The sequence below is a fragment of the Somniosus microcephalus genome, chromosome 17, assembly GCF_052327205.1.
Source record: "Somniosus microcephalus isolate GS21.2 chromosome 17, FLI_Smic_1.0, whole genome shotgun sequence".
NCBI lineage: Eukaryota > Metazoa > Chordata > Chondrichthyes > Squaliformes > Somniosidae > Somniosus > Somniosus microcephalus.
In genome coordinates, this window is record NC_141003.1 from 36,175,450 (window position 1) to 36,191,965 (window position 16,516).

Sequence of the window (16,516 nt, forward strand, 5' to 3'; positions counted from 1 at the left end):
AATGAATAATGCTACTAAAATAATATAACACTGACTGTACAAAATTGTCGAACAATATTACTCTACGCTCTGTATATTGCAGCACATGCCAGGGTGGAACCTGGACCTGCACCAAGAATCCATGCCCAAAGACCTGCCTAGTTTATGGAGATGGTCACTACATAACCTTTGATGGGAAAAGATACAGCTATGATGGCAACTGTGAATATATCTTTGTTGAGGTAAGTTACAGTGAGTCACATTTAACAGGGCTGTTTTCACTGGTAATTCTATCTTAGTTTGACATGTATATGGTGATCCATCAGATCTGCATTCTACAGAATGAATCCATTGGAAAATGTCATAGGTAAGCTCTGGCAATTTAATAAATGGGTGCTATGTGATTGACGCTCACTGGCTAACATTGTAATTATTTAGTCACCTTGCCATGAAATGAAAATAAAGTAAAATTAAAATGATGGAGATAGACTTTTAAATACTCAATAATGTACAGTAAGTAGCTGTTGTACGGGGGGTAGGGAGGGAGACAAAAGGATAAAGGGGCAAACAAATTGTTATATACTAGTAGGCAGGGATAGAAATTCTTTGAATCAGATCAAGTGTGTTATCAATAATCAAATCACAATCTACTTATATTCAAAATCCTTGCATAATTTTGGAGTTCATGAAGAAATGAAAAATACTATTTTTTTGAAATGGTGATTGTTGGTAAGCATTTATAATATGCCATTGGAATATTTACTCAAAATGTTCCTTAATGAATGACTTGTTCAGTGATGAAGGAAAGGTCATGGCAAATACTTTTTGCTTTCACGAGGTCGCCCTTTGCTGAGTTCTTGCCACTTTTGGCTGTTGAAGCAAAGCGAACAATAATTAACTGCAGCTGAGCATGCTCACACATTCACTTGTTCACTCACCATCAGAATATCTGCACTGTTTTTTATTTGTTCCTGGGATGTGGGCGATGCTGACAAGAACAGCATTTATTGCCCATCCATAATTGCCCTTGAGAAGGTGGTGGTGAGCCGCCTTCTTGAACCGCTGCAGTCCATGTGGTGAAAGTACTCCCACAGTGCTGTTAGGGAGGCAGTTCCAGGATTTTGACCCATGATGAAGGAATGGCGAAATAATTCCAAGTCAGGATGGTGTGTGATTTGGAGGGGAACTTGCAGATGGTGGTGTTCCCATGCGCTAGCTGCCCTTGTCCTTCTAGGTGGTAAGGCCGTGGATTTGGGACCTTGAAATTATTATATATGAAACTACTGTATAAATATGCAGTGGCAGTTCTAAGTGGATCTCAAAAAGTTTGAATTGGCTTGTACTCTCTGAAGCAGAAATGATAAATCTGAGCTATACCACTACATTTCTATCAGCAGAAATGTTTTGAGTGTAATCAGAAATGTCTCACATTTTGCATTTGCACTAGACTCAATGTATTGAAGAGCTTATTTTGCTTAAAGTCCAATTACTGTGGCTAAGTTATGATCATGATGATGGATACACCAGAATCATGTGTTGGTAACTTGAGGTTTTAATACCCCAAAGCTCCATCATTTTTACCTCACTGATTTTCCCCCATCACTCCTGAAGACATTGACTCCTTACTGGGGTGAAGTTTCAATGGGCCTTCTCTGGTACTTCACCCAACTGCCTATTATTCATTTGTAAGCCTTGATAGGGAGTATCAGCAGGCTTTGTGACCACAGGGTATTATACCTGAGTCCAATCCAGTCCTCAGCTGATGTTCACACAAACCCACTTCCAGCAGATGTCCATGTGGTAATGCTGCCTAGGAATGCCGACAGACATGCCCCAAACTGATGCTGGGATGCAAATGGGATGGGCAGATGAAGCCTAACAAAAATCTACCAATCAGATCTTCTATCACCAGATCTTCTAAAGTGAAAATAGTTCTTCTGCAAACATATTGGTGACTTTTAAGGTGCTGGCTGCCACTTTGTGCTCAGGGTCCCAAGAATTCTTAATACAGCCCTGCCTTTTCCCATTCCTATGTTCTTACATCTACTTGAGAGCAGTGTAGTCATTAAAGTGTTTCTTATGTTGGCCAAACTACAAATTGCATTGGAATTATTCAGCTGGCTGAGTCATCCCAGATTACACGTTGAGGTTCCACCACATAAATTCACTCAAGTAATTTTAATTTTAGGGCCGAGATCAACGAGCAACTGGTGCATTCCAAATACTAACAGAGAGTGTTCCCTGCTGTGAAAATGGAGTGACGTGTTCAAGAAATATCAGAATTTTATTTGAGGTATTTGTTTTGATTTATAACTATTAAGTGGTTCTATCTGGTATTTTTGTACAAGACTTTAAAATGCATACATAAGAACATAAGAACATAAGAAATAAGAGCAGGAGTAGGCCAATCGGCCCCTCGAGCCTGCTCCGCCATTCAATAAGATCATGGCTGATCTGATCCTAACCGCCAATCCACTATCACAGACCCATCTCCTGAATCTAACAGAATTAGACACACGAAATAGGAGCAGGATCAGGCTACACGGCCCCTGGGCCCGCTCCGCTACCCACAGGGCCATGACCGATCCGAACCTAGACTCATGTCCAAATTCCTGCCTGCTCCCCATAACCCTTTATTCCCTTTACTTCTAGGAAACTGTCTATTTCTGTTTTAAATTTATGTAATGATGTAGCTTCTACAGCTTTTTGGGGCAGCATATTCCATGGACCTACCACCCTCTGAGTGAAGTAGTTCCTCCTCATCTCAGTTTTGAAAGAGCAGCCCCTTATTCTAAGACTATGCCCCCTAGTTCTAGTTTCACCCATCATCGGGAACATCCTCCCCGCATCCACCCGATCCAACCCCTTCACAATCTTATATGTTTCAATAAGATCGCCTCTCATTCTTCTGAACTCCAATGAGTAGAGTCCCAATCTACTCAACCTCTCCTCATATGTCCATCCCCTCATCCCCGGGATTAACCGAGTGAACCTTCTTTGTACTGACTCGAGAGCAAGTATGTCCTTTCTTAAGTATGGACACCAAAACTGCACGCAATATTCCAGGTGCGGTCTCACCAATACCTTGTACAACTGAAGCAATACCTCCCTATTTTTATATTCTATCCCCCTAGCAATGAAAGCCAACATTCCATTGGCCTTCTTAATCACTTGCTGCACCTGCATACTAACCTTTTGAGTTTCGTGCACCAGGACCCCCAGATCCCTTTGTACTTCAGTACTTTCCAGTTTCTTGCCATTAAGATAATAACTTGCTCTACGATTTTTCCTGCCAAAGTGCATAACCTCACACTTTCCAGTATTGTATTCCATCTGCCAAATCTCTGCCCACTTACTTAGCCTGTCTATGTACACTTGCAATGACTAATCTGAAATTATTATGCGTGTTATAAACGGTTTTATTTTCAAATGTATTCTTACAGGGTAAAGAACTAATTCTACTGAGTGGGAATGGAGTAACTGAGGTGTCTCTTAGCCAGACCCAGTGCACAGATAATTCCTATACGCTTCACACTGTCGGACTCTATTTGGTCATGACATTTTCTGATGGGATCACTGTGATATGGGACAAACGTACAAGACTTTCAGTCACATTGGATGCAAGATGGAAGGTAAGTAGGGTTTGGAAATTAAGATCTTTCCCTCATATCTGTTTACCAATAGAGAAAATATAATCAGAAATTGGAATTAACTGTGAGGCCTGATTCATTTAAGAAACAAAAATGTTTTGTGATATATGTTTTTCTAAAGTTCCAGAACACAGTGGAAAAAAGTATAAGGAAAGATGGAGAAATGTTTGGTAGAGCAGAGAGCAATTGCTGGGAGGAGTGAAGCAGTTTGTTGGGGAAAGGGAAGAAACGCTGTCAGAAGTACTACAGCATAGGGTCGATAATAACAGCGAGGTGGAACCAATTGGCTGGATATTAATTTATTTATTGGGCTAGTAGGCAGCATTATAAAATTTTAGCAAACAACTGGGCAATATTTATCTATTTATCTGTGGAGAGACAATATTGAATTGTAAGATGAAAAGATGGCAGCAGGGAACTATTTATTCACTTATATATGAGGTGGGGAGCGGCATCATTCAACAGTAGAAGGAAGGCTGGCTGAATGTTGACTATGGGAGCCAGAGTTGGGCCAGAGGCAGGGGGTGAAGGATAACATGTTCTTACAATTCTTTTGATGAGTAAGAATTGGGACTCGTTGAACTGGGAGTGAGCAGTGGGAACCTAAGGCTGGAAGCCGGTGATCCAGAGTGCAATTCGGCCAAGGTGGGAAATTGCCAGATCAAAGGCAGGCAACTCAAGAGCTTGGCCTGAGGCTAAGGGCTTGGAAACAGCAGTGTGGTAGAGCAAAACAGATCCATTATTTTTAGGGTGGGAAACAGCATTGCCCAAAGTCACCAATGAGTCATTATTTAAATATATATAATATAGGTAAAAGCTTTACATAAAAAGTTAAATTACTTACCTGAAAGCAGGAAAACAGGTGACAGGTAGCATAGAGAGGGACACTTACAGAAAACTACCCCATGCTGCCATCTATTGGCAAGAGTCTACACCTACATAGTTACAGGCAACTGTTCATATACAAGATTTTGAATTATAAATGTTCATGGAGACAGTTGTAATGTGGTCTAAAACTGTGAGACAAAATCATGACAACAGAAGTTTGTATAGGGAGTGTGTATATACACAAGATTTTGAATATAATACTTGCCAACCTCCTGTCGCATTGCACCCAAGGAGTCAAAAGCAAGAGCAAGTGTAGGCCTCAGTTGAGGTAGAATTGGAACAGGGTGTGCTGGCGCAAATCATTCCTCATTTTAAAGTTATACATTTGTCCTTATATTTACATTTTAAATTCCTATGTCCACATTTATAGTGGACGCTGCCTGTGTAAAGTTGTAACGCTCTATTTATGAGGAAGACCATTTGGCCAATACATTAATTCATCCACCCGCAAACACCCAACAGTCCCTTCATTGCAGCATCCAGTTGTTTCTTGAATACACCCAGAGGCTTCACCACCACCAATCTGTCGGCAAGTTGGTTCCCTATTTTGATCACTCTCGTGGAGAAAGAAAAAACTTGCATTTGTATAGCGCCTTTCACAACCTTAGGATGCCCCAAAGATCTTTACAGCCAGTGACGTACTTTTTGAAGTGCAGTCACTGTTGTAATGTAAGAACTTCCTGATGCTCCATCTGTTCTATGTCACTGGTATTTTTTTTTGGAACAGGCGGCAGCTCTGCTCCCAAAACAAGGCCACTGGAAGCGGCAGTGTGAGGCCCAGGGGCGGGTGTTGCGGGATCTGTCACCATTCCAGGGGTCTCCCACCAGAATTGTGGGATTCCGCCAGAAGGACTGATCAATTCTGGGGCTTCTTGGGTTTACTTGGGGAAAAAAGTATGAAACGTGTATTGTGCCTTTAGAATAGTAACCATTGTTCTGATTCTCTTTTACGCTCTTAAGAATAAAGTTTGTGGCCTTTGTGGAAATTTCAACGATGATATTGAAGATGATCTGACAACAAAGGGGAACAGCTTGGTGACTAGCTCTATGGAGTTTGGAAACAGTTGGAAGTCTATGCAGTCATGCTCTAATGCAGTAAATCAAACATTTCCTTGTGATAGAAATCCATATTGTTTAGCATGGGCTCAGAAGAGATGCAACATAATTAAAGGCCCGGTCTTTCAAGCCTGCCATAGAAAGGTAAGATGCTAAACAAATATAAAGCGATATAACATTTTTACAAAGCACGCTCGTGATTTCTTGATACTGTGGTACTTTATCAGGTTGACCCAACCCCATACTACGATGCTTGTATCCAAGAGGCTTGTGCCTGCGATATGGAGGGAAAATATCTGGGTTTCTGTACCGCTGTAGCAGTGTTTGCAGAGGCTTGTAATAAAGCTGATGTTTGTATTCGCTGGAGAACCCCCGATCTGTGTCGTAAGTATAAATTTCTGTATTCCTTGTTATGAAGAATTAAAGTGTAAACATTCATCAAGCACACTTTTGTTGGTTCATAGTTATGTAACACGATGTGCCACAGAGCAACATCGCAAAGTGTTTAAATTAGATGCTTGTTGCTGTTGTCTGTAAGCTGTGTCATTTGGTAACAATAGCGAGATTTAAAAACACATTTGCTTCCCTCTTCAAATTCTCATCTTTTCTGTCATAAAACTGCCACTATCTTCTACTTGAGCCTGGTGAGTGGGATATTTGGGGGCAATTGTTTGTACACTTTGTGACCAGTTGTCCTTTGTCTCAGGATGACCAGCACTTGTCACCTCTTTATGTTCTCGAAACCGATTGCAATCCAGTCAACCAAAGGCAGTGCAGCACTCCTGCGCACTTTTATTGTTAGATTCACCAAACAAAATACTCTTACTCAAATCTTGTCACAGACCAGTGTCTGTCCACCCTGGTGATCTGCGCCTAATCTAAAATATTTGGGCCTAGAATTGGTTTTCTTAAAACTCCTTGGCCTAGAAATTGGGTTGGGGCGCCAAAGTGGCGCAAAAGTCGCCTGAGCGCAGGATTTAGCGCAGCGATCGGAGTGATGCCGATCGCCAGAAATTCAGTTTCAGTGCCGCTCGAGGGACACGGGGCGAGGCTCGAGGCGCTCCGCGTCCCTCTTAGGGCGCTGAAACTGATTATCGCAGCGCAACGTGCCGCAGCGCCACACGCTGCAGCACGGCACGCTGCGGTACTGCAGGCCTTCCTCCCACTGTTAAGGGGGAGGTGCCTGCAACAGCGCGATCCCCGCTCGCGAGTGCCGGCAAATGAGCCCGGCACCAAGGAGAAGTGCCGGGCTCTCGGGAAACAGCCGGCAATGCCGCGGGGGGGGCGGTTAGGAGGCCGGGGACGGAGGTGCTGGCAGGCGGCCTCCGAAAAAGCGGCCGCCCCGCACCTCCACCTTAACTTGCACCGCTGCCGGCACAGTAAGGCCCCGTGAACCGGGCGTGGGTAGCGAACGGCGCAACTGCGCCGTTCGCTACCAAATATCGCGAACGGGGCACGAATGGGGCGCTGCGCACACCGATGACGTCATCGGTGGCGGCGCAGCACAAATGCTTAACGCCACCATTAGCGCCCCTACTGAATATCGCGGGAGACGCAGCCAGTGGCGCTACAGCCACTGACTGCCTCTTCAGGCGCTAACAGGTGGCACTACTCACCCAATTCCTCCCCCCTTGTCTGTTTGCTTAATCAGGGACCTCTGTTAACACTTATTTGGAACCCAGATGGCTGCCACCATCCACTCCCCATGTTCCTAGTACCCTATAACATCGGGAGTGGATGTACACTTCATCACAACTGTCATTGTCCTTGCTGCTCCACATTAAATAACCGGAGTATGCTTTGTGGAATTATGGTATTGGTCTTCATGATAATTCTCCTTCGCCTACCTCATTACCATAAGATACTCCATCTATCAACCTGGATAAGATATTTTGGGAATGGGGGAATGACTTAGTCTGAGTATCAGTCATTGTAGGGACTCTGCCCCAAACACGAGAATCCAACACTCCGGATCAATGATCAACAAGTTTAAGATGTTAATACAGTATGTATTTGGCATGGATGATTCAAATTGTGTTTACTTTAGTAACTGAATAAATGACCGATGATCACATTTTTAACAGTTTCTGTTTTACATTGCAGCTGTGTATTGTGACTATTACAATGCTCCGGGTGACTGCAGCTGGCACTATCAGCCATGTGGAACATTAACAACCAAAACATGCTCGGACCATTACATTGGAAAGAAGTACTCTGCAGTTCTTGAAGGTGCTGTTTAGATTATATTCAATGATGATATGTTAAGAAGTGTTTCCAAAACGTTTTTTTAAATATATTTTAATATCGGCAAACGGAGATCCCTGTTGTAATATTAATCGATTCATTAAGTTTCCTCGCCGAAAATATCTGTACCTTTTGATGAAGGCTCATAAAGAATCACACTTTCCAACAATCAGTGAAACATGAAAGGGGAGATTTTCTGCTTTTTGCGATCCCGGCACAGGCAGGAAGCACAAATCGAGAAGTCGCACACCCCAGCCCCCGCAGTCTCCTGATTTGTGCTCCGGTGTATGCTGGAAATCTCTCTCAGATCTGAGTGTGTTGTAAAAAAAAGCTCGTCAATGATCTGAATTTAAAACCACAGAAACATTTTGGTGCTGACAGATGTGATGTACATTTTCTGCTTTTATTAAGATTTCCAGCATTCACAGAGTTTCTGTTTATCTTCACGGTGATTTTATTTCTCACTGTTTTAGGTTGTTATGCCAAATGCCCAGAGAATGCTCCTTATTTGGATGAAAATCTAATGAAGTGCGTTACATTACCTCAGTGCACTTGTTATTATGAAGGAAGAATATTGCAACCCGGTGAAACAACATGGAATGACTGTGAAAATTGGTAAAGTAGCCACAGCAATGTATTCTATTTCTTCTATCACCATTCTCGTGTTGAAAGCAAAAGTTATAATTGTAATGTTATAAAAGTTATAATTGTAATGCAGGTGGGGTCTTGAATCCTTATGAGATTAAATCATTCACTTATAAATGCTTTAATGAACCATCCTCAATCAGCTAAGTTTCCTTCTATTTCAAAGGCAGCGAAGGTTTGTCTTATAACCACAAACAAGCCAAGTCAAATTCTGACATGTTTGTGTTTGACCTGTTACAGATTTAGATGAACATTTGATACTTCAATACACCTTAAATAAAATAAAAAACAATTTTATGAATTTCAAATTGATACAATAGCTTGTAAAATAGATGTTTTGATAATTAAAACATAAAATACATCTTAAGATAATCTCCCAATTGAACTAAGGCCCATCACCCCTGTCTTTGGCCCAGAAAATTGACACTAAGATCCTTACCCTTACTTTCAAATTCCTCCATGGTTTCCCCCTACCTATTCTGTGGTTTCCTCCTGCAATATCTACTTTTGCTTATTTTCTGTTCCTCCAACAGCAATCTACTTGCTCCTTGTTCCCTCCACCCCATGATCAGCAGCTGACCCTTCAGCCACTGCCATCTGGAAGTCCATCCCACAAGTGCTCCGCCTTGTTACCTTCTGCCCTGTATTTAAAAGCCTCCTAAAGACCCCTATCTTTGGCTGTGATTTTAGAGCCTGCATACTCTTTCCCCTTTCTCATTCCTGCTTATTGTCCATTTGATGTCCACCATTCTGAAAAGCACTCCAGGGTGTCCCTCTGTACACGAGGAGCATGTTAAACCTGTTTGTTGTTGTAATATCTTATTTGTTTTTATTTATAGTAAGTGCATCAATGGAATCCCTGAATGTAGCAGTAAGTAACTTTTCTTTTCAGCCTTCAGTTGCTAGCACAATGAATATGTAATGGATTATTCTGTGTTACTACAGGACAAAGCTTGTCCTTTCAACAGTGCAATATTAATAGTACCAACAGCTGTAGTCAAGTTTATTTAATGTTTTTAAAGCACTGTACAAGTCCTGAACTTCAAATACTTCATTCTACAGTAAAACATCAAAGAATAGTTTAGTTGTACAAATGAGTAGGTATTACGCCAGCTGGTATAATGTTTAGTCCTGACACTAAAGTGGTAGAATCAGAGTCTGGTGAGCATAATGCTGACTGATTTCTCACTGGATCAAACTCCTGAGATTTCCCAGGGTTGGCTCTAGTTCTATCCTTCCATTTAGTTCCTGGCTTATATTTTGGTTCAAAATTACATAACAAAATATCATGTAGATTCTCCGTCTCTCCCACCACAACTTCAACAGAAAATCCATGGAAAATCCGGAAAAACGCCACAAGCGGTGTTCACACTAGATTTCCAGGGTTTCCATAGCTCTTCTGCTGAGGTTACGACGGATGAGTTTCACCACCAATGGGGTTGACTATCAACGGTTGATGAAAAATGTAGGGTAATGTTTTAACTAATTAAATATTTCATTGTTCATTAATATTGCTGCTGAGCAGTTACTATTGCTCCATTGCTCTGAATGGTGCAGCATTAATATGATGCCTGCAGTCTTCAATCACGACAAATTATTTCTGCTCTTGAATTCAATGATTTATGATGGAGCAGTTGCATTGACTCTGCCAATCTCACAACATATGATCTGAGTGGCCATTCTTTATGCATGAGGCTCAACAGTGAGTCTAAACCATAGGGGTGGGGTTGCTGACCCGCCAGGATTGTCCTGGAGTTTCCATGGTTTGCAGATTAATCTACAGAACACTGCTGGGAGCAACCCAGGATAAAAATCAGAGGGGCATTCCAAAAAAATCATTTTGTTTATTAGTTATAAAAATATTGAAGTTGGGAAAGGAAAGGCTGTTTGACTGACAGTTAAGAATCATCCAATCGAGTAATGAAGAGTCTGTTCGCTTTCCAATTGGCCGTGGGGAAGGCAGCACCCCATGAGAATAGACATGTTGGGCAACCAGCTGGGGGAGCATGAGGACTGGGCAGTTGGAGGGAGGAGGTCTTGTGATAAAGCCTCCAGGATTACATCCAGCCACACACACACACACACACACACACACACACACACACACACACACATCTTTACTGAATAGTTTTCAGCAGTAGAACATTATTCCTACCTCCCCCCCCCCGTATACATTTGGCACACTGAAGTCAATTGTAACGTCACGCTGTTGTGACCAAGTTCAGCTGACTCAGTTAATTCATCTAGCATTAACACCAGAATTAAACCTGAGACCTGTATTGTAAAGTATGCGAATATACTTAATACAATAAGGAAGAGACAGCTTGGAAGGGTTTAACTTAGGTCTTTACTTCATACCCACGTGCGGGAACTGAGGGGAGATCAGTACCCACAGTACTATTTATACCCCTATGGCCAGGGGTGGTACTACGGTATCACTACGCCCTACAAAGTAGTGCTGCCCTGGCCATAGGTTTAAAGTAACATACATGTTACATACACAACATGTATAATGTGAATGGCTCAATGCCCCAGCATGAACTGCATTTGCCAATTGCAACATCAGGAGATATATGTCCCACTCTACCTGACATTTCAATGTCTTTGTAATATCTGACTATGTGCTTTATATATGATAGCACATTTGGTTTTATACCATGATAAGAAGCAAGTACTACTTTTAGAAAACATCACAAATAGAATAAAACTGCAGTCCCTTTTATTCCATGGGCTTCAACTTTGCTGGCAAGCCTATTATGTGGCACTTTATCAAACGCCTTTTGGAACATGACCCAAAAGGATAATTGGAATTCAATAAACATTAGCACAACTGTGCTCTTTCAGATTTACCTCCTTGACAGTGAAAACCCATTACAGTACTTTGTTCTTCTAGATAATTGGCCCATTCCTTTTAAGGGATGCAATGGGTATCTACATTTAATTTTTAGCATATTTTTAGCCAACACTAATCACATTATCTCACGGTGAAACTCGACTGGAGTAGTTTAGGAACTGAGTTGGAGTCTTGTGGTTTTGAATGTCTTTAATATTTTTCAGAAGGAACAACTACAACAGAGACACCAACTACAATTGTCTCGACCACCTCCTACACAACTGGTGAGTGATGACTTTTATCAATATATAATATCAAGGCCTTAGATACAAGTGTTCTTTTACAACTTCAGCTCCTTGTCAGTGAAAGTCCATTCCTTTGCTCTTCCAGCAACTTCGTCCATTCCTGCTGTAGGACAATAGTTAATGGCTTAAATATTGAATAAAGCTCGTTATGACCTGTTTCAATAGGCACATTTGAACACCCATCTTCCTTAACTGTAGGTCTTTAAAGTCAGCCTGTTCTGTCTTAGTGAACGGAACATCATAGAATCATAGAACGATAGAATGGTTACGGCACGGAAGGACGCCATTCGGCCCGTCGAGCCCGTGCCGGGTCTCTGCAGCAGCACTTCATCTAGTTCCACTCCCCTGCCCTTTACCCGTAGCTCTGCCAATGTTTTTCCATCAGTTACTTATCCCATTCCCTGTTGAAAGCCATGATTGAATCCCATTCCCTGTTGAAAGCCATGATTGAATCTGCCTCCACCACCCTTTCTGGGAGTGCATTCCAGATCATAATCACTCGCTGCGTAAAAAGGATTTTCCTCATGTCGCCTTTGGTTGTTCTGCCAATCACCCTAAATCTGTGTCCTCTGGTTCTCGGCCCATCCTTCAATGGGAACAGTTTCTCTCTATCTACTCTGTCGAGATCCCTCATGATTTTGAAAACCCCTATCAAACATCCTCTCAACATTCTCTGTTCTAAGGAGAACAACCCCAGCTTCTCCAGTCTCCCACATAACTGAAGTCCCTCATTCCTGGAACCATTCTTGTAAACCTTTTCTGCACCAGCTCTATGGCCTTCACACCCTTCTTAAAGTGCAGTGCCCAGAATTGGACACAATACTCCAGTTGAAGCCGAACCATTGTTGTATAAAGGTTCATCATAACTTCCTTGCTTTTGTATGCTATGCCTGTATTTATGAAACCCAGGATCCCGTATGCTTTTTTAACCGCTTTCTCAACCTGCTCTGCCACTTTCAATAATTTGTGCACATATACCCCCAGGTCTCTCTGTTCATGCACCCCCTTTAGAATTGTACCCTTCAGTTTACATTGCCTCTCCTCATTCTTCCTAACAAAATGTATCAGTTCACAATTATCTGCGTTAAATTTAATCTGCCACGTGTCCACCCACTCCATCAACCTGTCTATATCCTCATGAAGTCTATCACTTTCGTTCTCATTTTTCACTATACTTCCAAGTTTTGTGTCAACTGCATATTTTGAAATTGTGTCCTCTGCACCAAAGTCCAAGTCATTAATATATATATCAAGAAAAGCAGTGGTCCTCGTACCGACCCCTGGGGAACACCACTGTATACCTTCCTCCAGTCCGAAAAGCAACCGTTCACCACTACTCTCTGTTTCCTGTCACTTAGCCAATTTCGTATCCATGCTGCCACTGCCCCTTTTATTCCATGGGCTTCATATTTGCTGGCAAGCCTATTATGTGGCACTTTATCAAATGCCTTTTGGCACATGACCCAAACGGATAATTAGATCATGCCACTGAAATTATTATGCTGAAAGTAATAGCACAAAAGAGTTTGTCATGGACAGTTAGTAAAACGGTGATGAGCTTCATTGAGTTCTGGAACAAGTATCTTGATGTACAGGGAATCGCTCCAGATGGGACTGCAGTATTCAGCTGTTGACTAACTGAGAGTAAGAGCTGTGGGGCTCTTCAATGTTGTTGTATCTCCATCTCAAACTGTGCTACTCGTTTTGTGAAGGATAGTATTATTTTCTTGCCGAAGTCCCTTTATGTTTTCAATGTACCCTCTGTATACTAAATGTCAGTGCAGTCTTAGACCAAGATATGCTGAATGGATTAAGTGTCCCAAAGTCGAGCTTCCCAAATGTCACTCACTTGATGGAGAGCTTGTCAGTGACACAGATGGAAGACACAACTAATATTAAGGCTGGACACAGTCTGATTTGGCATCGGTAGTGTTGGGTTTAATAGGCTTTTGCATACCCCCTTTAATTTGTGCAGTAACTGCTGATTTCATGTTGAAACTCTCTCAATGCTGTCCCAGTTCAAGTTGGATGTAATAGTTGTGAATGCCTTTGTTTTTGTTCAGCAGGAACAACTACAACAGCAGGGACAACCACCTCAACTGGGTCTACTGCCAGTTCCACAACTGGTGAGTGATGTCTTCTTTTAATAAACTTTAGCAAGCCTTTTAACACAACTGTGCTCTTTCAGATTTACCTTCATGACTATGAAAACCATTACTTGGTTCTTCAAGATAATTGGCCCATTCCTTTTACAGGGGATACAATGTGTATCTACATTTCATTTTCAGCATATTTTTTGCCCAACACAAATCAGATCATCTCATGGTGAAACTCGACTGGAGTAGTCTCTGAACTGAGTTGGGGTCTTGTGGTTTTCAATGTATTTAATATTTTTCAGAAGGAACAACTACATCGGAGACACCAACTACAATTGGCTCGACCACCTCCTACACAACTGGTGAGTGATGGCTTTTATCAATATATAATATCAAGGCCTTAGATACAAATGTTCTTTTTCAACTCCAGCTCCTCATCAGTGAAAGTCCATTGCTTTGCTCTTCTAGCAACTTAGTCCATTCCTGCTGTAGGACAGTAGTTAATGGCTTCAATATTGAATAAAGTTCCTTATGACTTATTTCAATAAGCACGTTAAATCACACATCTTCCTTAAATGAGGACCTTTAAAATCAGCCTGTCCTGTCTTAGTGAACGGAACATGTCAAAAAAGATAATGGCCCAGAAATTCGGGTCGGGGGCTTCCTGCAGGTGTAAGCCCCCGACCTGCACTTACCTTGCGCGCCGACAGTTGAGCTGTAGGGCCCCGTGGAATTCCGCTCCGGGGCCCGGCCCAGCTGCCGGCGCGCTGTGCTTGCGTGTCCCAGGGGCGTAGTTGGTGCGATGCCACCCCTGGGATCACGTGGGCCATGGGCAGCCAATCGAAGGAGGGAAAAGCCCATTCATAAGATTGACAGGTAGACCTGTCAAAACTTATAATACTATGGGCCCAAAATAGCAGTAAACCTTCAAATAATTTTTTTTTTAAATCACACTTTTTAAATAAACTATAAATTACATTAAATAACTATTTTAAACAATAATTTAAATTTTTGAAAAAAATAATTTTATATTATAACGGGGCTAAAAACAAACTTACCTTGCTTTAAAGTATTTAAAAATAATAAACCTGTGGAAAAAATGTTTTAATTTTAATTAATTGACCACTTACCTTGCAAAAAGCAGGTCTTATGCCTGCTTTTTAAATGTGTAAATCCTGCAGGCTTAACCTCCCGGGAAAACCTGTAAAAAAAACCTAAGTTCAAAACGCACGCGCAGCCTCCCCTGCGCGCGCGTTCGACCTCTGAACCTCTTCGTTCAGAGGATCGGAAGTGCCGGTTTCCCACGCATGTGCAGTGCATGCAGGAAACCGGCAATTCCATTTGGTCTACGGGTGAGTACCCCGTGCGTACTCACCCGGGGAGAGCCGAATTTCTGGGCCAATGAGATCATGCAACTGAAATGATCATGCTGAAAGTAGCAGCACAATAGAGTTTGTCGTGGGCAGTTAGTAATACAGTGATGAGCTTCCTTCAGTTCTGCATCAAATAGCTTGATATACAGGGAATCGCTCCAGATGGGACTGCAGTATTCAGCTGTTGAATCAATGAGATTAAGAGCTGTGGGACTCCACAATGTTGTTGCATATTCATCTCAAACTGATACTCATTTTGTGAATGATAGTATTATTTTCTTGCCGAAGTCAGCTTTATGTTTTCAATGTACCCTCTGTATACTAAATATCAGTGCAGTCTTTGACCAAGATATGCTGAATGGATTAAGTGTCCCAAATTCAAGTTTACCAAATGTCACTCACTTGATGGAGAGTTTGTCAGTGACACAGATGGAAGACACAACTAATATTAAGGCTGGACACAGTCTGATTTGGCACCGGTAGTGTTGGGTTTTAAACCTTTCGCATACTCTCTTTTAATTTCTGCATTAATTGCTGATTCCTGTCGAAACTCTCTCAATGTTGTCCCAGTTCAAGTTGGATGTAATAGTTGTGAATGCTTTTCTTTTTCTTCAGCAGAAACAACTACAACAGCAGGGACAACCACCACAACTGGGTCTACTGCCAGTTCCACAACAGGTGAGTGATGGATTCTTTCAATAAACATTAGCAAGCCTTTTAACACAACTGTGCTCTTTCAGATTTACCTCCTTGAACCGTGAAAACTATTACTTCGTTCTTCAAAATAGTTGGCACATTCCTTTTAAGGGATGCAATGTGTATCTACATTTCATTTTTAGCATATTTTTACCCAACACTAATCACATCAACTCACGGTGAAACTCAGCTGGAGTAGTTGAGGAATTGAGTGGGAGTCTTGTGGTTTTCAATGTCTTAAATATTTTTCAGAAGGAACAACTACATCAGAGACACCAACTACAATTGGCTCGACCACCTCCTACACAACAGGTGAGTGATGGATACTTTTAATAAACACGAGCAAGTCTTTTAACACAAGTTTGCTGATTCAGATTTATCTCCTTGTCGGTGAATACGCATTACTTTGTTCAGCAAATATTTGGCCCATTCTGATTAAGGGTTGCATTGTGTATCTACATTCCAATTTTGGCATATTTTTGCCCAACACAAATCACATCATCTCACGGTGAAACTCGACTGGAGTAGTTTAGGAATGTCTTGGAGTTTTGTGTTTTTGAATATCTTTAATATTTTTCAGAAGGAACAACGACAACAGAGACACTAACTACAATTGGCTCTACCACTGGCTCCACAACTGGTGAGTGATGGCTTCTTTCAATATATAATGGGGCAGTAATTCCTCCCCAAACGCGTGAGTACGGAAGGGGTACTCACGTGTCTGGCCGGAGGAAATGCCGGTTTTCAGCAT

The 16,516-nt window shown here is 41.8% G+C and overlaps 1 protein-coding gene across 1 annotated transcript in view; it reads left to right on the forward strand.

The window, feature by feature from the left end:
• The window catches only part of LOC147105636 (uncharacterized), a 308,669-nt gene that overhangs the window by 23,618 nt on the left and 268,535 nt on the right, over positions 1–16,516 (forward strand). The window contains exons 22-31 of the mRNA XM_086010932.1: positions 83–221; positions 2,168–2,272; positions 3,423–3,611; positions 5,478–5,717; positions 5,801–5,957; positions 7,677–7,802; positions 8,291–8,432; positions 9,302–9,333; positions 15,685–15,747; positions 16,349–16,405. Of these exons, the coding sequence (XP_085867058.1) occupies positions 83–221; positions 2,168–2,272; positions 3,423–3,611; positions 5,478–5,717; positions 5,801–5,957; positions 7,677–7,802; positions 8,291–8,432; positions 9,302–9,333; positions 15,685–15,747; positions 16,349–16,405 (1,250 nt within the window). The remainder of the gene's footprint in view (positions 1–82; positions 222–2,167; positions 2,273–3,422; positions 3,612–5,477; positions 5,718–5,800; positions 5,958–7,676; positions 7,803–8,290; positions 8,433–9,301; positions 9,334–15,684; positions 15,748–16,348; positions 16,406–16,516) is intronic.